The sequence below is a fragment of the Schistocerca serialis genome, chromosome 2, assembly GCF_023864345.2.
Source record: "Schistocerca serialis cubense isolate TAMUIC-IGC-003099 chromosome 2, iqSchSeri2.2, whole genome shotgun sequence".
Classification (NCBI taxonomy): domain Eukaryota; kingdom Metazoa; phylum Arthropoda; class Insecta; order Orthoptera; family Acrididae; genus Schistocerca; species Schistocerca serialis.
Genome location: NC_064639.1, coordinates 467,018,675 through 467,042,618, shown reverse-complemented (window position 1 = coordinate 467,042,618; position 23,944 = coordinate 467,018,675). Strand labels below are relative to the sequence as shown.

The following is a 23,944-nucleotide window of genomic DNA, read 5'->3' as shown; positions in this document are numbered from 1 at the left end:
TTAATACGCCCCATGAATGGTTGGCTCACTACAATACTGTCACACAACAAGTAACATATGAGGCCACAGGACGTATGTGGTGTACTGTTGCCCCACCAGACTTTCTTCAATCACTAGCAGCTGTGAACTGAAGTCATATACAATGCCTTCCCTCATCATGGCGCTAGAAATAACATTGCTGAGCCTCTCCAAAACATTGGAAGGGTGCAACCTCTCCACAGGTCGCCGCTACACTCATCGACAGTTGTCATGTAGAAAGTACACAGCAGCGGTTCAGCACTGAACATAATGTAACACAATTCATCAGTCGTCCATCCTTCCTATTCACTGCCCAACTACCACTCCAAATGCAGCGATTTGTGTTTTGGTATTAATGGCAGCTTACACATGGGACAATAACTATCTTGCCTGACAGCTGCTAGTTTCTGACCAACGGTGCAGTATGACACACAATGTTACATGGAGTCCGTTACTTGTTCTTGAATAGCAGACGCAAATGTGAATGTATTATGATGTCCTTGTTGTACAATACACGGATACTCCCATGTAGTGGTCAGACTTCGTTGACCGGAACCTCGACAACGAATATATGGCCCTCACATTCCTCTGTTGTCCACCATTGGGTCTTTGTCACACCTGAATGCCCCAAAAATCTGGATATTGCACAATTCGACAAGCTGGCCAAATGGAGACCATCAATGAAGTCCATTCCAAAACTCTGTCAGTGCTGTCAAAACTGTCTCAGGTGAATGCACATCATTTCCATGTTCTCCACTCAATGTGTGATACTGTTCACACCCTTTATATATTCTGTCTGGTCTGGTACCAACACTAAACACACTCTGTTGGCCGTTCTGCCTGTCACAGAGAACTGCAGTTCTGACAATTGGTTATGGTTGATGTGCCAGTGCCACTGCAGTAGTTATGGAGTGGAGTGATTTTAACTGAGCTTTTCTTTTATGAGTTAAAAGTTTTGATCTGATGATGGCAGTAGTCGAAACGAAATTATAAATAAAGACATCTGACTATTTTTTCTGGATGCTTCACTTTTTTGTCCAGTAGTGTAGTACTGTATTAGAATAAAGCAACTAGCAATGATAAAGTTTATTAATAGCCAAAGGAAAATCCATAATGGGTGTTTTTCATAAAGCTTGTATGGTAAATTGCTGAGAAGTAAAACAATAGAAAAAGGTTCATCCAAACAACTGACAACTTCAGATATTTAATTGCCAGCGGAAATATGTGAATACAAACACCTCAAACAATGTTTATCACACAATGCATAGAGCGTTTTTATCTTTATTGGTGACATTCCATCCACCCCTGGAATGGATTAGTCATTAAAAAGTGGAGAGCAATGGTATATTGTACAGTGCTACAAAGAATACAAATGTTAACATAGGTGTAAATGTAGCTGGTAGTCCTGTGCCTTCAGTTTGTAGTTATTTACTTGCTGACAGACAGTAATTGTGACAGTAAGCCATGTAATGTGACTGATGATTTCGGTATGATGATGGGGAAGCCATCCTTTTGTTCTTGGGTTGGATATTAAGCCGCTTGGATACTGTGAACACAATGTATCACTGCTGCTTTCCATACTGGGCTGCTGCATGGTGGATACCCCCGAAAATAATTTAGCAGGTCCACGTATTATCCTTGTAAAGTGTGCATACTGTTTCATTGCATTGTATTTCAATCACTTCATTGAAACTCCACATTTTCAATCTGATGAGAATTTGAGGGCCTAATTTTGTTATAAATAAATGTTGACGATGCTAAGGGAATTCAAAAGGACATGGAGACAACTGGCAATCGACATGATATACTTTTTATTAACACTGACACTGAGCTTTTTTCTGGAATAGAGAAAAAACAGTGATTGCACGAGTGTAAAAATCCAAAGCCACTCTTTTCACTAGCCGACTCGGCAAGTTGCAATTAAAATCGTTCCACTCCATAACTACTGCAGTGGCACTGGTAAAGCAACCGTAATAGATCTTTAGAACAGAAAAGACAGTCTTGGTTGCACAAGACTGTTTTCCTTATTCTAAACATCGATTACGGTTGCTGTACAACTGCCACTGCAGTACTTATGGAGTGGAGTGATTTTAATTGAGCTTTCCTTTTACAAGTTGAAAGTTTTGATCTGATGATGCCAGTAGTCGAAACAAAATTATAGATAAAGACACATAACAAGCGATGTAGAAGGTTTTACTTACAAAAGAATAATAGAAGAACATACAGCATAGCAACTTCTATTTTGAGAAACTTGACTGTGTGAGTAGCAGCAGAGGAGATCGAGATGAGGCTAGAAATATAGCTTGTAGTGGGCCTAATTTTGTTATAAATTAAGGTTGACGATGCTACAGGAAGACACCCGGCAATCGACACGGTATAAATGTCACCAAGTATTTCAGTGCGTGAGCGATTTGGTTTTGTCCTATCTGCACTGTCTTGATACTGGAGACTAAACGCTACTTTTTTTGACAGTCGACTTCAGGCAAAGTGGTCTATCTTCCGCGTTTTGGACACCAATGTTTACAGCATTGGCGCTATGGGTGACAGTTTATCAAAAATTAGGGAGAATCGAAAGAGAAAGGCTGTGTGTTTGCTGATACGTATTTTTAGTAATGATTTCCATATGATATGGCAATTTTTCGTAGAATAATACAAGCAATGTAGGCACAAAAAAAAAATCAGTACAGTGGGCGTAACTTCCAGACGTCAATAGCTGCAAACTCATTTGAAACATCGCTGTTGGTGTGTTCTTATGGGTTGTTACAAAATGGTAAATTCGCTGTCTTTTTTTTTACTACTTGCTCTGTGTATGTTTTATATGGATTCCAGCTTCATTTCAGCGAATTGTGTAGAAGTGCTTCCAACAACAATTAACTCATCAATACAATTGTGTTCTAGGTGGAAGACTCCAAAATGAATTCTGTTTTCGCGAGACGAAAGTCGAGTGAAAAGTTTTTGAAGAGGAACGGCTTCAACGCAAAGCCACTTGGTTTATGCGACAGAAATAAAAATGACCTATCGCAGGACACCGTGCCTTTAGAGAATCAAGTTGCAGGACATTGTGCATCTGATGGAAAATCATCGTTAGGTAATGTTTACATTATACTATAATAAAGCTTTGATGATTTTTTTTTTTTTTTTTTTTTGCATTGTGTTCTTAGTAACGGTTTTCTTATGCAGGAATGTTGAAGCACAAAGATGGTTATGTCCTGAAGCCTATAGAGAAACCGGTTCAGGGTGAACGGGAAATTAAGTTTTACGAAGAGTTACAAGAAGCTACGGATCCAGTTTCTACAGCTCTTCGATCTTTTGTGCCACAGTATTTAGGTACAACTGAAATGAAGATCAATGAGAAAGGTGAGTCCATGTTTCAAACCACATGCACTTAAATAGTAGTGTAACAATTACTGAATTTGTCATCCTTAGTACCAATACAAAACTCGGAACCAGGCATTTGAAGGCCACACACTGTGTAAAGATTTAGATTCCTGCCTCATTCTTCCTTTTGTCATCGAGAAATCTGGAAAGCAGCCCAATCAACACAATGGAAGAGTATTTCAGAGGATTCAAGTTGAGATTCCTACAGCCATATCATGTTAGAGTTTCTATGTTTCCTTTAATCACGTTGTGTTACTGGTGGCATTGGCAGTGGAAAATTTCTCCCATAATGTCTCACTTCACATTATATTCTACTCCGTAAAAAATAAAACACTAAATTGTAGATACCTCTTACTGCACAGCTGTATGGAGGATCTATGTTGTCTGTGATCTTATCATTGTTTTCATGACACCTTTGTCTCCATGTTAATTATTTTTCACCGTATATTTTGGAAGGATTTCACTAGGCCCACAAATTTTGGGACAATATCTGTATTTTACTTACTTCTTGCACATATTATTAAGTTCAGAATTACTACTACATTTACCTTTCATGAAGCCAAAATGTCCAGTTTTCTCTCTTCTCTAGAGGCCTATACTAATGTGGTCAACAGTTTGTAAATATAACATTTCAGGCATAATATTATGTAGTTTCTTTATTTAGCTGCTCATGTGATCATAATATTTTTTTCTAGGTCATAAACCAAAATTTCATTGTTTCTTGACACCAAAATAAACATCTTTTCCCAAAGAGAGATCATCATGTCCTTTACAATTACAGGTCACATGTCCTGTGCATACACATTTTGTATTTTTAATGCAGTGGTTTCCATTGCCTTCCACATCCTCATGCCATTGATCACTGCAGATGTGCATTCTCGGTTTAATTTAATTTCGAATTCATATATTTCTGGTTTCGTATTTCGCTCTTAGTACTCTGTTTCCGTATTTCACAAGGTGGGGTATATCTCTAGTTGAGCATGGATCCTCCCCCACCCCCCTGTCCTTTCCTTCTGCTTTCAATATACTTACAGTGTCTAGTTCTGCTTTAACTATTTCCTTCTTTATTATGTTTGACTAATCTAATAAACAACTTCCTGTTCTTACTTAGGCAGTCAGTCACAACCTAAAATAATTTCCCGTCCATTCTGTCCTAAATTTTCAGTATTGCACTTCCTCGCATTTCTTTGTGTTTATTTTCTTGAATTTCATGCTTTTGGTAGAGGGGGGGGGGTTGAAAATGCCCATCTTCCCACCCAGAGTTGTGTGTTTGGTGACTTGAGGTGCTTCTGGCTACAATAAGAGGGCTGATTTCTTTCCCCATCCTTATCCTGTTTGAGCTTGTGCTTTGTCTCTGATGAACTTCGTGTCAGTGCTACATTAAATGTTAATCTCTCTTTCACTCCCTTCTTGAATATGTCTACTGGTCATCACTGCTGGACTATCAGAGTCTGTCTGCATCATTGTGGGTGGCAGTCCATTATCTCCTGCACACTCAAGTATACCCTGTTATGCGGGAGAGTTTTTAGGCTGGATTGATAAAAAATAGAGAAAAGTTTCGGCTCTTCACATGTTCCACATAGTCCTCCCCCCCTTGAGAAAATGCTAAAGACATTCATAGAAAAGTGTGACACTATCAGAAAAATCCTTTGGGATGTTTTTCAACTCTTGCAGCACATGGGTGTAAATGTTGGTTATGTCATAACATTTCTCCTTCACGTGAGTTTCTGTACTGTGGCCTTTCTTGTGCTAGCTTCAATTGATAACACCAAGTCTTGTCATGTGATTATTTTTTTTTCAGAAAATAATTGTCTGCATTTTATGCTTCAGTCAAGTCACAGTATCATTGTTTTTGTTGGGCAGTTAAGATGTGTGGGACAGATTTGGCACACTTTTTTCTCTACTTCAGAACATTGTGGAGATGTTTCTCCATTCGAATTTGTGACACAACCACGTCAACACACTATGGCTCATTGACACACTATGGCTCATTGACACACTATGGCTCATTGACACACTATGGCTCATTGACACACTATGGCTCATTGACACACTATGGCTCATTGACACACTATGGCTCATTGACACACTATAGCTGCACATTAGGATACTACCTGCTCACAACTGGCTGGTCGAGCTCAGATCTGTCGAGTTAATAGTGCACTTACACTGTTGGTTGCTCTTCCACTGTGTGCTACTGTTGGCAGTTTTTCTGTTGGTTGTGGCTCATTGGGTGATAGCATACAGTAGCCAATGAAAATGGCTGAATCTAATAATGTTTCGGTGGAAGATACAAATTGGTTACTTTTGTTTTCAGCATGGACAGCATGAGATTGGCGATTATTGATCTGGCTATTATGGATTATGAAGTTGGTTACTGGTTTTCGTGTGTTTCTTGTATTGTATGATCTAGGGGCAGCATCTTTGACGATTAATCAGAATGTCCTCGGTTCTGTGTTTGAGTCTCATCACTGCTTAAATTTTGAATAAAGAGCATCAACAATGGCAGGTGAAGAATTCCGGCATAAGAAGTCACCCTCGTTCTGCCAACAGCATTGTCATAGAGGGTGGAGGAGTGGGCGAGGTTCAGGGCACACTCTTTCCCTTGGGGTGGGAAACTGCCCCTGAAAGTCAGAAAAATCGGCAGTGATGTATGGCATAAGGATGTGGAAGGTAATGGAAACCACTACATTAAAAACACACAGTGTGTTGACAGGACATGTGACCTGTAATTGCAAAAGAATCGTGATGATTTCTCTTTGGGAAAAGATTCCAGATTAGTTCCCCATTCAGATCTCCTTGAGGGGACTGCCAAGGGGGGAGGAGTGGAATAGTTGATCATGAAAAAAATACTGAATAACCAAGGAAAGGATAACATTGTACAAGTTGGGGTGAGGAATGTCAGTAGTTTGAACATGGTAAGGAAGCTAGAAAATCCAAAAATGGAAATGCTAGCTATAATGGGGTCAGTGAAGTGAAATGCAAAGAAGACAAGGATTTCTGGTCAGACGAGTAGGGAGTAATATCAACAGAAACAGAGAATGGTGTCATGGGAGTAGGATTCATTATGAATAGGAAGGTAGGGCAGAGAGAGAATTACTGTGAACAGTTTAGTGACATGGATGTTCTCATCAGAATTGATGACAAACCAACAACAATATTTCGGGTTTACATGTCAATAACACAAGCAGAGGATGAAGAGAGCGTAGATAAGGGTATTGAACAGGTAATTCAGTATGTAAAAGATGAAAGTTTAACAGTCATGGGGGATTGCAATGCGGTTATAGGGGAAGGAGCAGAAGAAAGGATTATGGGAGGATATGGGCTTGGTAGTAGTAACAAGAGAGGAAAGGCTTGAGTTCTGCAATAAATATTGTCTAGTAATAGCGAATACTGTGTTCAAGAATCATGAGAGTAGGTGGTATAGTTGGAAAAAGCTGGAAGATATTGAAAGAGTACAGTTAGATTACATCATGATCAAGCAGATACTCTGAAATTAGATATCGGATGTTATCACTGGAACCGTTGGAACGTATTGTATACCTAGAACCATTATTGCGTTCGTTTCAAATGTGTATTTTAGGTTTATGAAACTAAAATAAGATGATTTATATAATTTTTCTCAAGTTCAATATTTTTTATTTATTACAAAGTAGAATAAGTTTTTAGAAACTTTTTGTCCAATTAACAAACACAGTTTTATTTCAAATTCTTTTAGTAAAGAAGCTGATGTATTTATTGTGTACTCATTATTATAACATTAATTACTGTAATATTTTATGTTGTATGCTTATAGTCATGAAATCTGTTTGCCAAATCCATGTAGCACAACGTATTTGTAAAACACTGCCTGACTTTTTGTTCAGTTTATTTGCACTCACTGATGCAAATTACACATCTTTACTAGCAGGAACCACATACCACATCCTTAGTTATGTCCTTTGAACAAGATTCACACACTGGCAGTGTGCAGTTTTTGGAAATATAACTTGCCTTATTCCTACACTTCATCATTTGACATTGTCTCCTCATTTATTTCCTTCCACAGAGTTTCCAGATTCAACTTCTGTTCCCACCAAGCTACTTTTCAAGTCCATGTACCCCATATGAAGAGCTCCTCTGTTAGCTTTAGGGTACAATTTCGACGAGTGATCTTCATCCCTGTTAGTTTCTTCTGCCAAGTCAAGAATATTATAAAATATGTGAACTGGCCATCTACGAGTACCAGCTCGAACAGTGTATTTTCTTACCATTTGTATTGTTGTAGAAAACTATTATTTCTGGACTTTTTTTTTGTCAGATTTAAGTTCAACTTCCGAATGCAAAGTGCTATAAAGAATCACATTCTTGTTTCGTTTGCCTTGATGTTTGAAGAGAGATGAGTAGTAAAGGTTAGCCTTCATTGCATTCGCAGCATTAGGGATTTCTCCTCTTGATCGTCTAATTGTTCCAACAGTGCTAGTACCGTTTGTTCTCAACTTCTCGCCCAGTTTCACTGTTGTAAAAAAAATTGCCCATAGGGACGTTGCGCCCCCTCCTTTTGGAACGGCTCTATCAACTTCATTACTACACTGTCAGGAAGAACCTGGTCACATAGTCTGTGATAGTCTTTTCCTAAATAAGGGAACCCATTGCACAGAAACTTTTGAGTCAACATCAACAAGAAGCCACCGTTTTATAGCAAATATATCTGGTTTGTTTGGCATATACTCTAAGAATGGACACCCTGTTTTGCTTGGAAAAAGCTGTTCTTCAGCAGTCAGATTTTCACCTGGAATATAGGTCAAATGGCAATTTTCAGTGAATTCGTTCCAAACTTTTGACACTAAAGTGAATTTATCTGTCTTCAAATGTTCTGATTTTGTGTTTCTAAAGTTGGAATGCAAAAATCTTAGAATTTCTTGAAAGCAATTTCTCCCTATTGTATCAGTGAAGATTGGTGGGCCCAACTTTTTAGACCACAGTTCATCAAGTTCATTACTATTGGCTCCAAGAACACCATGAGCATACAATAAAGCAATGAAAGCCTCCAGTTTCTTCATACTTACACTCCACAATTCATTTCCTAGAACTCGCTTTGCCTCCGTTTCTGTGTCGCGTTTTATGTCTTTCAGTATTGGTTCATCAATAAACAGATGCCGTGCACTCACTACACTGACATCAGAAACATACCGCTTTGAATATGGTGTAGGTCCTGGATTTTCTTTCATGATATTATGACTCGCCAATCTGCCAGATGTGGTCTTTCCAAACTCTGTCTGATGGAGTCCACTCCATGACAGCATCAGTACCCTACAACACATTGTGTGGTCCTAGGAGGCACGTGTTGATCTTTCCCTTCTGATATCTTGTTTTATGTGATACAATTTCTGCTGCTGTAATAGGACAATAGAAAACTTCAAATTAGAAGTGTCCACTCTGAGGAATTGTCGTGTAAATTCTGAATTTTGTATGAAAGTTGAATTTTGACATGTAAATAATGTGTTTCATAATTGTTACTAACCTGGCTGAGCAACTACGTTTTCAGCATAATCTGAATCACTGCTTCTGGAGTGATCGTTTGGTTGACAGTAATCTTCGTCAGCATCTTCTCTTAGGTCTTCTGCATCTAGGTCACATCCTGCTTGAGACTTACCTGGAATATCATGTAAGAGGGCCGAACAATTCTGCATTGGTAAGCGACGGAGATCTGCGAGCCATCATTACTATGTTGCTATGAGCTAACAAATGACAATGTGACTGGAGCAGCAGAAGCAGATAATGGGCATAAGTAAATTCAAAGTCTTTCATTATTGTGCAGATTATTGCTGTTTAGAGACTGATTAACAGATTTCATCTCAACCATAGGAAGAAGGACATATTGTAAGACCTTTCGCTACAATAATCAATACAGTGGTCAAAATGAGTAGTCTCATGGTTCTAGGTATAATTGGTAACAATGTCCTAACCATTTTTTTAAAATTAAATGTATTTATTACAGGTGATTATGACCTTGAACATGGAAAAATCACTGAAGCTCATCGCAATATGACAAAAACTGCAGTCAAAATAACGTTTTGAAAACCTGTTGCGATCTTTTTGACAGCTCTGGTTTTCTAGTATTAAGGCATAAACAGATACAGACTCAGATCACTATTTAGTAATGATGAAGAGTAGGCCGAAGTTTAAGAGACTAGTCAGATAGAATCAACCCACAAAGAAGTAGAATGCGGAATTACTAAGGAATGGAGAGATATGCTTCAAGTCCTCAAGGGCTATAGATACTGCGGTTATGAATAGTGTTATACACAGTTCAGATGAAGAGAGGAGGACATTTCTAAAAAGGCTAGTCTCAGAAGTTTAAAAGAAACACACGGGTACAAGGAAGGTAACTGCGAAGAAACCATGGATTACAGAAGAAATACCTCATTTGATGAAGGAAATTAGTAAGTACAAAAATGTTTAGAGAAATTTGGGAATACAGGTATGTCACTTGGGAATGAATTAAAAGGAAGTGCAGGGAAGATAATGCAAAATGGCTGCATGGAAAAAGAAATGATTGTCGGAAGGATTGACTTGGCATGAAGAGTACTCAAAACAACCTGTGGTGAAATTTAAAAGCAAGGGCAATAACAGTAAGAGTGCAATGAAAAATTCCAATGTGGATAGGTGGAAAGAGTACATTGAAGGCCTGTATGAGGTGAGACTTGTCTGATGGCATGGTAGAAGAAGATAAGGGATCAAGTATTCGACAACTTAACATCAAATAAAGTAGAAGAGATAGGTAAGATTCCATTGAAATTTCTAAAATCATTTGGGGAAGTGGTAACAAAATGATTATTCACGTTGGAGTGCTCAATCTATGAGACTGACACCTCATGCATCCAAGTTGCTGACAAGAATAATATACAGGATAATGAAAAAGCAAATTGAAGATATGTTGGATTACAGTCAGTTTGGCTTTAGAAAAGATAAGACATGAGAGATGCAGTTCTGACTTCGCAGTTAATACTGGAAGCAAGACTGAAGAAAGATCAGAACACATTCATAGGATTTGTCAATCTGGAAGAAGCGTTTAACTGTGTAAAATGGTGTAAGAAGTTCTTAAGTCAGAAAAAATAGGGGTAAGTTACAGGGAAAGATGGGTAATGTACAACATGTACAAGAAACGAGAGGGAACAAAAGACTAGACTGAGAACGAAGAGCTAGTTTTTAAAGAGATGTAAGGCAGTGGTGTAGTCTTTAGCTCCTGCTGTTCAATCTGTATGTCAAAGAAGCAGTGACAGAAGTAGAAGAAAGGTTCAAAAGTTGGATTAAAATTCAACAAGGATATCACTGCTAAGATTTGCTGGTGACATTGCTATCCTGAGTGAAAGTGAAGAATTATAGGATCTGTTGAATGGAATGAACAGTCTAATTAGTGCAGAATATGGACTGAGAGTAAATTCAAGTAAGATGAAAGTAATGAGGAGTAGGAGAAATAAGGGCAGCAAGAAACTTAACATCAGAATTAGGGATCACACAGTAAACCAAATTAAGGAATTTTGCTACATAGGCAGCAAAATAGCCCACAATATATGGATCAAGGAGGACATAAAAAGCAGACTAGCACTGGCAAAAAGAACATTGCAAGCCAAGAGAAGACTACTAATATCAAACGTAGGCCTTAATTTGAGGAAGGAATTTCTGAGATTGTATATGTGGGGCACAGCATTCTGCGGTAGTGAAACATAGACTATGAGAAAACCAGGAAGGAAGAGAATCAAAGCATTAGAGATGCAGTGCTACAGAAGAATGTTGAAAATTTCATGGATTGATAAGGTAAGGAAAGGAATGAGGGGGTTTTCAGGAGAATTGACAAGGAGAGAAATATTTGGAAAACACTGACGAGAAGGCTGGGTGGTATGATAGGACATCTGTTAAGAGGTCAGGGAATAAATTCCATGGTGCTGGAGGGAGCTTTAGAGAGTAAAAACCATATATGAAGACAGAGATTGGAGTACATCCAGCAGATAATTGAGGACATAAGTTGCAACAGCTACCAGGTTGGCACAGGAGATGAATTTTCAGCAGGCCACATCAAACCAGGCAGAAGACTGAAGGGGAAGAAAAGGGCAGATAAAAAGGATTTCATGGGATAATTTTTTTTTTCTTCCAGTGCAATAATTTGTTTGTCAGTTGGCGAAGCCAATGAATGTGGCTGGAGGAATACTGATTATGGTGACAGATTGCTCTGTAGTGCAGCAAAAGGTATAGGTTAGGCTGAAATGGTGCAGTTTGATTGACAGTAGGCGAAGTCAACAGATGTCACTGGATGAAAACCAGTTGTGGTGACAGTGATCTGTAGCATAGCCCACTGATTGTTTTGAAAAGTTTGTGGGGTATTTTTGAAACATCTCAATTTTAGAGGTTATGTTAATGCAGGAACCTAAGAGTACAGCTTAAACTTCACAGAATATTCTGTTTTCCATCTAAACATTCTGCATAATACATTTCATTATGTCGCCACACAATTTGATGCTCTCAGCATTAGCAAACATTATTTACTCCCTCATTGGTTCCTGTATCTTGTGTAATATGGACTCATCATTCAGTTCTCATCATTAATAGTACAAACAGTTGCCAACTGCAGCACACAATGCAAAAGCCACCAACATTGTATGTGCGGTTTCACCCAACTGTTATTTACAATTATTAGTACAAGCTGCCACCAAAGATACTACACTGACATCACTTATACACCAGGACTAAAAGCAACCTGTTTACATTCTTTTACTTTTGAAAGTTTGTTTTCACTACAACCATAGCAACTCTAAAAGTTTCACCTGCTGTTTCTACACCCTAATCTTCATAAAATAGGTGGAAGTTCATAATGTTCAACATCTAATGATGCTCTTTATTTAACTCATGTATATTTTTCATTTACACACAATGACTTTTCTATGTGTATGGCAAATCAGTCAATACAGAGTGTATGCTAGAAGGAATCAGAAAACTACCTACTGTTTTTCATGCAAATCAACATATATGAACCTATCACTGCTTATATTTAGCTCACAAGTGACAAGGTATAAGAACATTAAACTAATTCATACATAAAATGATCATCCAGCAATGTTTCATGGAATTGCTTCATGTAAACAAAGCAAGTTGTTCCCAAAATACCTGTTAACTTTCAGTAGTGAATGGGGTTAAAGCAGGTCATAACTTTGGAAACATCACACTTCAGGTTTGTTTGATAGCACTACTTCAAGAATGCTGTTTAGCAAATGTTGTTAACTTTTCCGTGAGTGTATTTGCTGTGTATTGTCAACATGAACCATGAAGTTGCCTGCATAACTGATTGTTAAGCCATCCTTACGTGGCTGCTAGTTTTGGCCACAGGTACTTTCTAAGGGTCATTCCTGTACACTTCGATATTAATTATTGAAATAAAATTTTGACTAAGAGGAATTTCTATTTGCAAATAACCTGTTCTTTCTGCTGGCAACATATCCATAAGTGTCAAATCATCTTGTGTAATATTGATGAAATAAATTTCGTATTGTAGTGTATTATAGATAGTATGTATCCTTTTTTCAGATATTAAGTTCCTCATTTTAAAAGATGTGACTGATGGTTTCGCAGAGCCTTGTGTTATGGATGTTAAAATAGGGAAACAAACTTGGGATCCTGAAGCAACAGAAGAGAAAATAAAAAATGAACAGGTAAGTCAATCATAAAATTGTTAAAATTAACTTATAGCTCCTGCTTATCCCTTCATTCCTATATAATTTGTACTTGTTCATTTCATCTGTGGAACCTTTCTGTTGCAAAACGCTTTTCCTGGTTTCCTCTTGTTCCAAATATCCATGTTCCGCATAAGATTATTGTTTTCTAGATCACTAAACATTAGTCTCCCACTGTTTGGACCAGTCTGCTCACATCTAGTCTTTGTCTGTTGAACTGTCAGGGTGTATACGACCGGGGAGATCCAGGAAGAACCCGGGAATTTTTTCATCTGGGAGAAAACCAGGAAGAGCCCCTGAATTTTTTAGAATTCTGGGAATTTTTCATTGTTTTAGTTTTTAGTTACATTTTTGTAACTTTGACTAGTAAGAACCAATACTCTAACAAAGAATATTACTATATCTCGCTACTGCAGAATAATACTGCAGCAATAAAACACGAATGAGAGAAAAAAATGAAAATAAAACTTAAGTTGCAAAGGAAATGCACCATATACAAGAACAAAACACAACGCTCATACAAGTGTCTGCCAACAGCAAAATGTGTCAAAGCATTTAGGAAGACTATACAGTGTTTCATAACAGCAAATCGCCTCCGATGAGCGTGACATCACAACTGTTTACAATAGATTCGTTTGAGCGATTGCGAGCGAGCTTATGCGCATGTGCAGCTGAGTTGTGTGTGAGTAGTACCTTCTCCCGCTTCTGGCTACAGAAGTGTGGCAGTTAGCTGTACAAGCAATTGCAGCAAGCAGCCAGACGCTATCCAAATAAATTTTGCTGGTGTGCCTAAGCTGTCAGATTCACGTATGTGCAAAAGGTCCAGAACTAGGGGGCGGGGGCAAAGTGGGGTATCTGCCCCCGGTGGCAGTTTCAGGGTGGGCAGGGGGGGGGGGGGGGGGGGGCAAATTCATCCTATTGAGGAAAAAGACCTTGTTACACAAAGCACCCACATCCTTTGCATCTAGAAATAAACTTTTCTATAGACAAAAGGGGACGGGTCTATAAGAGCTGGGCGAATAAAGCCGAATGGGTGAATGACAATCACTGTTTATGTGGTTGACTGGGTTTGAAAATGATCAGCGTTGTTATAATTACTAGCGAATTCCATAGATTCAGACTACCAGAGTGGAAATAAATGACTAACAGGAATAACAAGCAACTAAGATAATGTATTGTCTTCTCGGCATATCCAAGAAAAAGAAAATTTGACAAAACATTTTTGGCCGGACTGCTACACTACTAAGGGCCAGTTATACAGTCCCCGGCTAGCAGCCGCTGAATTTCTATTCTGGGAGTAGTGCGGAAAATGCGTTGTACGAACATGTAATAACGCCTAACCGGAGAACAAATGCGGGATAACTAAACCCGTGGTTGTGGCAGGGTTAGTGAAGTTAACCAGAGAATAAATTTGGACACTGGAAGGAATAGTTACAGAATTAGTGATGACAAGATTGTTTGTTAGAATGAGAAAGGAGAAGAAACGGAGACCCTCACAAATTATGGAAGAATATGACGATTCCAAATTTATATAAAAATTTCGTACTACTACTTTTCGATCTCATGCTTCAGAAGCTATAGAGTATGAATGAAATGTGAAACTATTTCCTAACATAAAGCTTTTTGCTTGTAGTAGGCCTAATAGGCATTTGATATTGGTACTTCGTGAATTATATTCTGTCGTGTTATGAAAATGACCATTTGTGCCAAAACAGTCTCGTTTATTTGGTGTGTGTAACAATTGCTGCAATATTAGGCAGGCCTATTTCGTTTTACCTAGCGCACAGTGACAAAATACACGTAATCAGATCGAGAAACCACACCTGTCTTGGATACTATTTGTATTAAATCTTTTCTGGTAGTAGACAATAATATTTCGTTTATTCATGTAGCAAAACGTTGACGAACTTTGATGAGGTAATAGATTCTTTCCCAGATAGGAAAGTACTCCATATAAAGCCGTGGCAAGATTAGAGAGAAAAAATGCTAGGACTTAAGGATTGAGAAAATGTGTACTGTCTTGCTGCTCTCTTGTATTGTTTTATGTATCCTATATTTAATTTTGTTTTACTTGAAACAGCAAGTTATTAGCTAATAGGCAGTAAAGACTGCAAATTTTCTGAAGAATTCGTATTCTACCGGTTACAAATAGTCCCATCCACTATTAATCGCGAGATTTTTTTAAGAGGGGCAGCCAACTGGGAGCAGGAGAGGCACCACAAGACATTTTAATTTCCACTGGCCTGAATATAGTTTGATGGCACCCATTACAAAATATTACACATTTGAATTTCACAGAGCGAAATACAGAGACGTGCGATGGAAGAATGCTGTGTAAAGAGGCGTGACACTGTGTTTCGGCACATTTAAGACGAAATAACATGTCTTACATTCCCTCGATCATATATGTTTTATGTATCAGACTCATCAGAAAGATGTGCGCTACAAAATGAAGATATTTTTGAAAAGTCAATTTTTTTAAATTTTTGGCGTCCTATCTCAAACGCTCGAGAGAGGGGGAGCGCCACTATCTAATATTGCATATTGCCCCGGTTCGGAAATATCGTAGATCCGGACCTGATTCACAGAGCAGTCTGAGTTGTAGTGGGGAGGTGGTAGTCTCCACGTGACCCATGTTTACGTTACGTGATTTTGCTGTTTCCTCTTCGTTTATTGCTCTCAAATCAAATGCAAGCAAAACAGATTTCTGTGGCCGGGAGCTATCAAGTGAATTAAAATACATTCACATAATTATGGAAGGCTAAAATATGTTATTAGCTTAAGATTTTATTTTGTTTCCACCTTTCTGACAGTCAAGCATTAATTGCCTTGCAGAGCAACGAAGTTATTTTTGTTGGTTTGTTATAGAAATTTGACTTTTATTAATCTGCTGAGACAGTCATTTATTGGAAGCGAAGTGTTTCATTCCACACTATTGGCTAGTTTCAACTGTTCTCTACATTTCAAGTTCACGTTTTCGTCTCCTAGCATGTATGGCATTATGCCATAATAAAGAACCAAAGATAAGATAATGCGGTACTGGTACTCCAAGAAAATTTATATCTGAATCTGGACATACGAATGTGCACTTTAAGCCAAATCATGCATTTTAGTATGGTTCACAAAATTCCCATGCTCTTGGAGTATCCTCTAATGTCTTGTTTCTTTTATGACATAATGTAAGATCTTTTGATGTTTTACACATACGAACGTATGGGCTTCCTGCATCATCATAGCTGCGCAAGCACGGCGACACCTGTCATCTGGCACAACTGCTGAAATGAATCTACTTCCAGCAGGTCACGTGAAAATATTCCAAATGGTTGTTTGAAAAGCGTTGCATTCAAGTAAATTAAATTTCCTTTTACACAGGATGAACTCTGTGTGCGAATGTCTGATGAATTTCTTAAATCACAGAGCGTTTGACTCTCATTCAAAATTCAAACCTTTGAGGATGACCATTTAGAATAGAATCCAATGGTAAGGGTTGTGAAACAGCCATTGAAATTGAGCATGTCATTTTCAGTTCCCATGGTCACAGTTTAGTGGTGACCTTTGACCATTCACTCATGTGGACAGCTGGTTTGTGGTCTGGCAGACGGACTTGAGCTTTTCGGGCTTGTGGCTCATGACATCACACTATGGGTACCAATTGGTGCCACTATGTCTCGCACTCAGTAACTCATCTTGAGAGAGAGAGAGAGAGAGAGAGAGAGAGAGAGAGAGAGAGAGAGAGAGGGGGGGGGGGGGGGGGGACGGCAATGCCCTACTGCATGACAGCTATATTTCTGCTTAACTGTGGTGGCAAGTACGGATGGACAATAGCAGAGTGCAAACTCCATCCCTATGCTATTTATGCCAACAGTATATGGAATTAAGTACAATGAGTGTAAAAGATATTAATGTAGCTACATATTTCTGCTTTTAATCGTGTTCAGGAGGCAAATCACGGAACTAACAAGAACATAGACTACAAATTTAGGTGTTTTAAGATTTGGTTTTCACATAAAGTGCAAGAAGTTGAACAAGAAACACACTTTACGCAGGTTAACATAAACCCCTCTACAAATATTAATGTCTTAATTTAGATAGGAAATCTGCATGAGGAGGCTATAAATTTTATAGTCTAAAATATTATCAGTCCGATATATTTTTTTCAGCAAAAAGTTTCAAGTGTGTGCTTACTTACAGTAAACAGTGCTACAGCAACCAACTGAAAATGGGAAAAAGACCGTAGTCATCTAATAGATTCTAGTACGTAAAAATTCAAAGGGCTGGACTGTATCTACAGAAGGATCTGCTGGTTAACTGCTAATGCCCATTGATTTCTTATTTCTTCATCCCATGGAGAAATGAGTGTACGAAATACTCCAGTATTATTGATGAAACGTCTTGGCAGATTAGTCTTGTTTTTAATCTGTGAGGAAGTATCATTTCAGAGCACAATCCACTGCAGAGTGAAAATCCATTCTAGGTCATTGTTGTTGTACATCATTTCACATAATTTTAATTTGTTCCACATGACACACATTTGAAAATATGTTGATACTTTCACTAGAAAATTATGATTCAGTATTTGTTTGTTATGATTTCCACTTCACAAAAATATAGAATTCAAGCAAAGAAAATAGCTGTAAAGGAGATTTGAACCTGAGCTTTGTAGAGTAGCAGTCTCTGATGCTACTCATAGAGTTATGGGAATGTTTAATTTTGGCAAATTGTTTTGTACTTAACAGAGCTTGGAAATCATCTCATTTTTAGAAGCAACTTTTTTGACATTTTCTTTTATAAAGTTGTCACTGTTTATTATGAAACTGTTACGTCTGAGTGCAGACTATCAAGTTTCACAAATATACATAAAGAAAATCAAACAGGGCCAGCCCATAAGGTCCCCTTGCCAGATGAAAGCTCATATATACACTGACAGGTATAAAATCTGTACAAGCTGGTAATTGACCAAAGTGCAAACACTTACAGTGTGTGTGTGTGTGTGTGTGTGTGTGTGTGTGTGTGTGTGTAACAAATCTGATGGTAAAGTCTGGAAAAGAGTGACTCATTGAGCATGACATCTACTGGCAGCACTAGGTGACATCATGAGCCGTGACCACAGAAAGTTCAGAATTTAACAGCAAGCTTTCTGGCTGGGTGTATCAGAGCAGTCTTGTGCATGGGTCTTCTGCAGGGATGTGGCCCATGTGGCAAGAGCTTTGGGATTAGGTGTAGTTTGTGAGTGGACTAGAATGTTATTTGTTTGGGTAGGTGGTGGAATACTACTTGCGGAGGGATGTGAAGGCTTGAGGGTAGGATGCTCCTACTTTATAGGCAAGATGATTAATAGTCAAAGCTCTCATGAAGGATATGGTTCAGTTGTTCCAGTCCAGAATGGTAATGAATGATAGAGGGTCACATTTTTGTAACTGGCATATGTAGGTGATTGGAAGATTAAGGTTGTATGTGGATATAACACAAGAAATCTATTTGTGGACTAAGATTTGGGGGGGGGGGGGGGGAGGGGGGGTAAAAACCTTCAGCATACTGAGAGAGGGATTGTTCCTCACTACAGATGCACTGTCCATGAGTGGTTAGATTTTATGGGAGAGACTTCCTAGTGTGGAACGGATGGCAGCTATCAAAATGCAGTTACAGTAAATTATTTGTTAAAGGAAATTTTGAAGTTTTCCACTTTTGCCGTTTTTCACAAGTATTCAGTTTACTATACAAGGTGTTTATAAATTATTTATACAAAAGTAACATTTAATAGTGAAAATGATGATGACTTACAGAAATGTTTGATACAGCACTGAATGCAGTATATCTTGAAGTTCTATTTACCACATAACAGTTTGAGTTTCCGACATTCCTGTTAGGTGGCATGCGCAAATGAGTTATTCCAACAGTTATCATGGAGTCGTATAACTTTGCAGTGTGTGCCAGTGTGGTTTCTGGTTTTATGAATCCAATTTTGCTACTACAGTTAAGAGATAATTCACGAGTAAATATCACAAGCCACCAACTCAGAGACATTCTGTTATAGGCTGGTACAATCGTTTCACTAAAACTGGCTGTGTATCACATAGGACGCCAGGGCAGAGTTGGCCAATCGTCTATGACATAGCAATTGAACGAGTTTGGCAGTCCGAGTAAATCAGCAAGATGTGCGAGTTTAGAAATGAACATTCCTAGAATTACAGTGTGCAATGTATTACGGAAACACCTATCCTTCAAATCCTACAAATTAGAACTATTGAAAACTTCAACAGATAATGACAAAGAAAAATGAGCTGAGTTTTGTGTAGAGTTTAACAAAATGCAGACTGAAGATGATTATGAAAGGATGTTCTGTGATTAAGCCACCTTCCATACCTGCGGGAAAGTGAATCGACATAATGTTTGGATGTGGGACAAGCAGAAACCACATCATGTAATCGATCATGTAAGGGCCTTGTCTAAGGTAAATATTTTTTGCGCTGTAAGCTGTAACAGGATTTGTGGTCCTTTCTTTTTTGCTGAGTCAACTGTAATTGCGTATCGTACCTGGACGTGCTTGAATATTATCTAGTGCCTCAATTACAACAGGATATGGGCACAGAATTTATTTTTCTGCAAATGGCACACCACCACATTGTCATCGTGAAGCTGTCGCATACGTCTGTAGCGATGTGCCCCCTTGCCCTGGATGTGGTGGAACAATATCCTGAGTATCACAATCACCTGGTTTAACTCAAATGGCCTCCTGTGTATGCTGTTATATTAAAGACAGAGTAATGTTCCTCCACTTCCGGGAAAGATTGATGATCTGCGACAATGGATAACACAAACAGTTGCCACCATACATCAAGACTTGCTTTATGGGATGTGGCAGAAAATTGATTCCAGGTGGGACATATGTCATGTTACAAAAGGTAGCCACACGGCACATTTGTAAATATAACTTAAATATATAATGCATCAAGTGCAGTATCAAATACTTCTGTAAATTGTTTATCTTTTCACAATTGGAGGTTACTTTTGTATAACTAATTTATGAACACGTTGTATCTTGTACAGTTGGCCAATTTCAGCCTTTCAGGCTGTTTTCTGGTGCAGTCTACAAAGAAATAAATCAAAGATACAAGAAGTATAGATTTGACTGACAGACATACAAAAATAATATTTTACAGTGGACAGTCTAAAATTGTGTTAGGTTGGGGCATAAGTTCACAGCATTTTTGATTTGCGTGTTTGTAGTCTGGTTACTATAGGTTTGTTTATCGATCGTTGTCCTTTTTTTTCCCAAATAGTTCACTGTTGCTGAAACTTCCTGGCAGATTAAAACTGTGTGCTGGACTGAGACTCGAGCACAGGACTTTGCCTTTCGTGGGGGCAAGTGCTCTACCAACTGAGCTACTCAAGCACGACTCACACCCCGTCCTCACAGCTTTAACTCCGCCAGTACCTCGTCTCAGTCCGGCACACAGTTTTAATCTGCCAGGAATTTTCATATCAGCACACACACACACACACACACACACACACACACACACACACACACACACACACACACACACACACTGCTGTGGAATGAAAATTTCATTCTAGTTCACTGTTGCTGTTTGAGTTTGCAAATTGTCATTTTGTGCTTTGAGATAGTAGAGCTGTGGAGACTATAGAAAATGGAGTGTCAAGTGAAGAAATTGGAACATTTCCGACACATTCTTCTGTTTGAGTTCAGTAGGATGATGACAGGAGCAGAGGCTTCCCAGAAATATTTAAACCATGTATGGGAATAACGCCAGTGGACAGAACATGGCAAGTAAATGGTTTTCTCATTTTAAGGAGGATTGTTTTGTCATTAGTGACTCTCCACGTTCAGGAAGGGCTTCGCGGTGTGACGAAGATCATTTACATGTGTTAATCCACAATAGTGTACTCAAGAACTAGCAGATATGATCATTCCACAAACGTGGGACATGTGCATGCAGTGGGGAAAATTCAAAAATTGGGTGTATGGGTACCAAATGCTCTAAGCCAAAATCACAAGTATCAGCATGTGGCCATATATGCTTGCACATCGTAGATTCCTATCCTGTATCATTCTAGTGATGAGAAAGGGTGTCTTTATGCTAACATAAGGAAAAGAAAGGAATAATTGCAATCAAACAGACCACAAACTCCCTGTACAAAGACCTGCTCGCAGCCACAATTATCTGTTGGAAGAACAGTGACCGTGTGTGTGGTGTACTATGAATTGCATCCTGAAGGTGTAACCACCACTGCTGACATTTATTGTCAATGGCTGAGACGCCGTGCAGAGACAGTCCAAAACCAATGACCAGGAAGGATGTGTGAAGTGATGCTACTGCATAACACGAGCTCATATTCTGCTAGACTGACAGAAACGCTATACAGGAGTTGGGTTGGGGCGTCATTCTGCACCTGCTTAATTGACCTGATCTTGTGCCCTCAAATTTTCACCTTTTCTGCTCTGTTGAACAATCTTCAATGACCTTACTTTCCAGAAGGAAATTCTCTCCGAACATGGCTTGATAAGTTCTTTGCCTCAAAACCATGTGATACCTAAAGTCACAGAATCGTAAAGTTTCCCCAGGGTGGCGTACTGTTTTAAGTAGTGAAGGATAATATACTATTGATCACTGAAGTCTCTGTTAGATGCGTGTGTTGTGTTTATTTAAACTAAAAAATGCTATGACCTAATGCACCAACCCATTGCTTACAGATGGCGATGTGCTGTATAATTATCCTGTTATTAAACATCAGATACAGCCAATCAGAAAGCAAGCACATGACATGCAAGCATTAGAATGAAAACCACATGAATTAAACCCACATGAAGAAAATTTGTCTAAATTATTTGTGTTCCTTCGTAACTGTTTTCATTACCATATTTATGCTATTTCTGTATTATGTTGTTTTTTTTTTTTTTTTTTTTTTTTTTTTTTAAGTAGGTAATGGTCACAGACTGTGCCATTGCCCAATTTTTTGGTTGGATTTGGAAAGCGGCAGTTCGATTGTGACTTGATCATACCGATGAATTTGATATCGTTAGAGTAACTGCAATTCTCTCTGCGTACTGCATTTCATTGAATGAACAGTGGACACCATTTTGATGTTACAGGTTGGTATTGACAGGTTCAATGACAACACAGTTTTTCACAACCTCATTCTTTACTCAAGAACTCCATGAAGCATTCATTCAGATAGATTCAATATTTTCATTTTCTCTGATAGGGGTACCCATTTTGTTGAAATTTTCTCTGTAACTCATTTATTTTGACATGCAGTTTCCTGCGCATTGCTATTTTAGTGGACCAGAGTATCCTTCACAACTGTTTTATTTCATGTGTGTTTTTTTGTAATTGTAATCTACATTTAGTTTCCGTGGTGAATTTTTCAGTCTGATTCAGTGTGTGAGCTTTGTTGAAATTTCCTAACAGATTAAAACTGTGTGCCAGACTGGGACAGAACAGCAATTGTGCCTTCTGTTGGCAGTGTTATTGTCAACGTGTCAGCTGGGCTACACATGCACGACTCATGACCCATCCTCACTGCCTGGGTAAAGATAGCTCAGTTGGTAAGAGCATAAATGTAAAAAGGAAGTTTCCAGGTTTGAGATGCACTCCATAACATGGTTTACATCTGACTGGAAGTTTCAGTTCCATTAGCTCATTTCCTGTGGCCTTGTGTCAATCTGATTTTGTTCTCATTTCTGCACTAGAGTAGATCTGCCAGCAGCAATCGAGGGTAGCATTGACATAACAGTTTTTTTACAGAGATATAGTTCACTTAGCAAGTAAAATACTAAGTTCCGGAATCTTTTTCAAATGTTCTTTGTTGGACACAAATTTCCAGCTTAGGACTGGCAATGAGTGATTTGTCTAACGTGCATATTGTGACACCAGCATACTAGTGAAATGTTGTTTAACGTTAAAATCTCTCCCTCTCTCTCTTCCACTGTCCTCCCTCTCTTCCACTGTCCTCCCCCCCCCTCCCCCTCCCCTCCCCCTCCCCTCCCCCTCCCCCTCCCCCTCCCCTTCCCCTCTAACCCTACCACTGCATTTATATTATTAACAATAATGCAAAGACACAATGTTCAATAAGATTAAGTGTTCCTGAATGTGTTTGTGTGTCCTCTAACTGTAGTCTAAATAACTGATTCAGGAACAGAATTGTATCCCATTTATGTCAGCATGACAGTATCTGTATAATAATGTTGCCATGTGCTGTCTGATGTTTGGGTTGGAGCTCTCTCTTCTGAGACAAGCTGTCGATTTTTGTTTTTATTTTCTATTTGTGCTCAGTAAAGAAGCCTTCAGCATGTCCCCTTGCGGGCCCTGAGTTAGAATAGGCCTGAGGTTTTCCCGCCTGTCGTAAGAGACGACTAAAAGTAGTACCACACCTTTCAGCCTTTATGTGGTGGTCACCTGTAGGGTTTGACTGCCATTTGTCAAAATTTTCCCGAAGAGCGAGCCAATTGGGGAAGGGCACCATACATGGTGCATCGTGTCCATCGTGCATTGAGAAGCCCACTTCTCTTCGTCGCATTGCAGTCCCGCTCATTCTCCATCTCTTGGGCGAGGGCATCTTCCTGGATGTGTTTTCCAGCATGCACTATGCAGTGTTGCTTTCTGCGCCGCCGATGACCATGGACTTCTTAGCAACTCATATCCAGCACGGTAGCCAGTCCGTTGTGGTGGGGCTGCCATGTACCCTGTTGGTTGTAGCCCCCTGACAACACAGGGATCGCTCTGCTGATGCCTGCGCCATTAGCTCCCCACATATGCCATGGAGTAGATGTCCATCTCCCTGGGGCATCGGGATGCCCCAGTGGCCTTCCTGCCAGG

The 23,944-nt window shown here is 39.0% G+C and overlaps 1 protein-coding gene across 3 annotated transcripts in view; it reads left to right on the top strand.

Moving 5' to 3' along the window:
• The window catches only part of LOC126457379 (inositol polyphosphate multikinase), a 367,387-nt gene that overhangs the window by 316,543 nt on the left and 26,900 nt on the right, over positions 1-23,944 (top strand). For 2 of the 3 annotated variants that reach the window (XM_050093635.1, XM_050093636.1), the window contains exons 4-6: positions 2,917-3,106; positions 3,199-3,375; positions 12,958-13,082. In XM_050093635.1, the coding sequence (XP_049949592.1) occupies positions 2,932-3,106; positions 3,199-3,375; positions 12,958-13,082 (477 nt within the window). In that variant the 5' untranslated portion in view covers positions 2,917-2,931. Of the gene's footprint in view, positions 1-2,531; positions 2,789-2,916; positions 3,107-3,198; positions 3,376-12,957; positions 13,083-23,944 lie in introns of those variants that run through there. The other variant, XM_050093634.1, reaches the window with a different exon arrangement.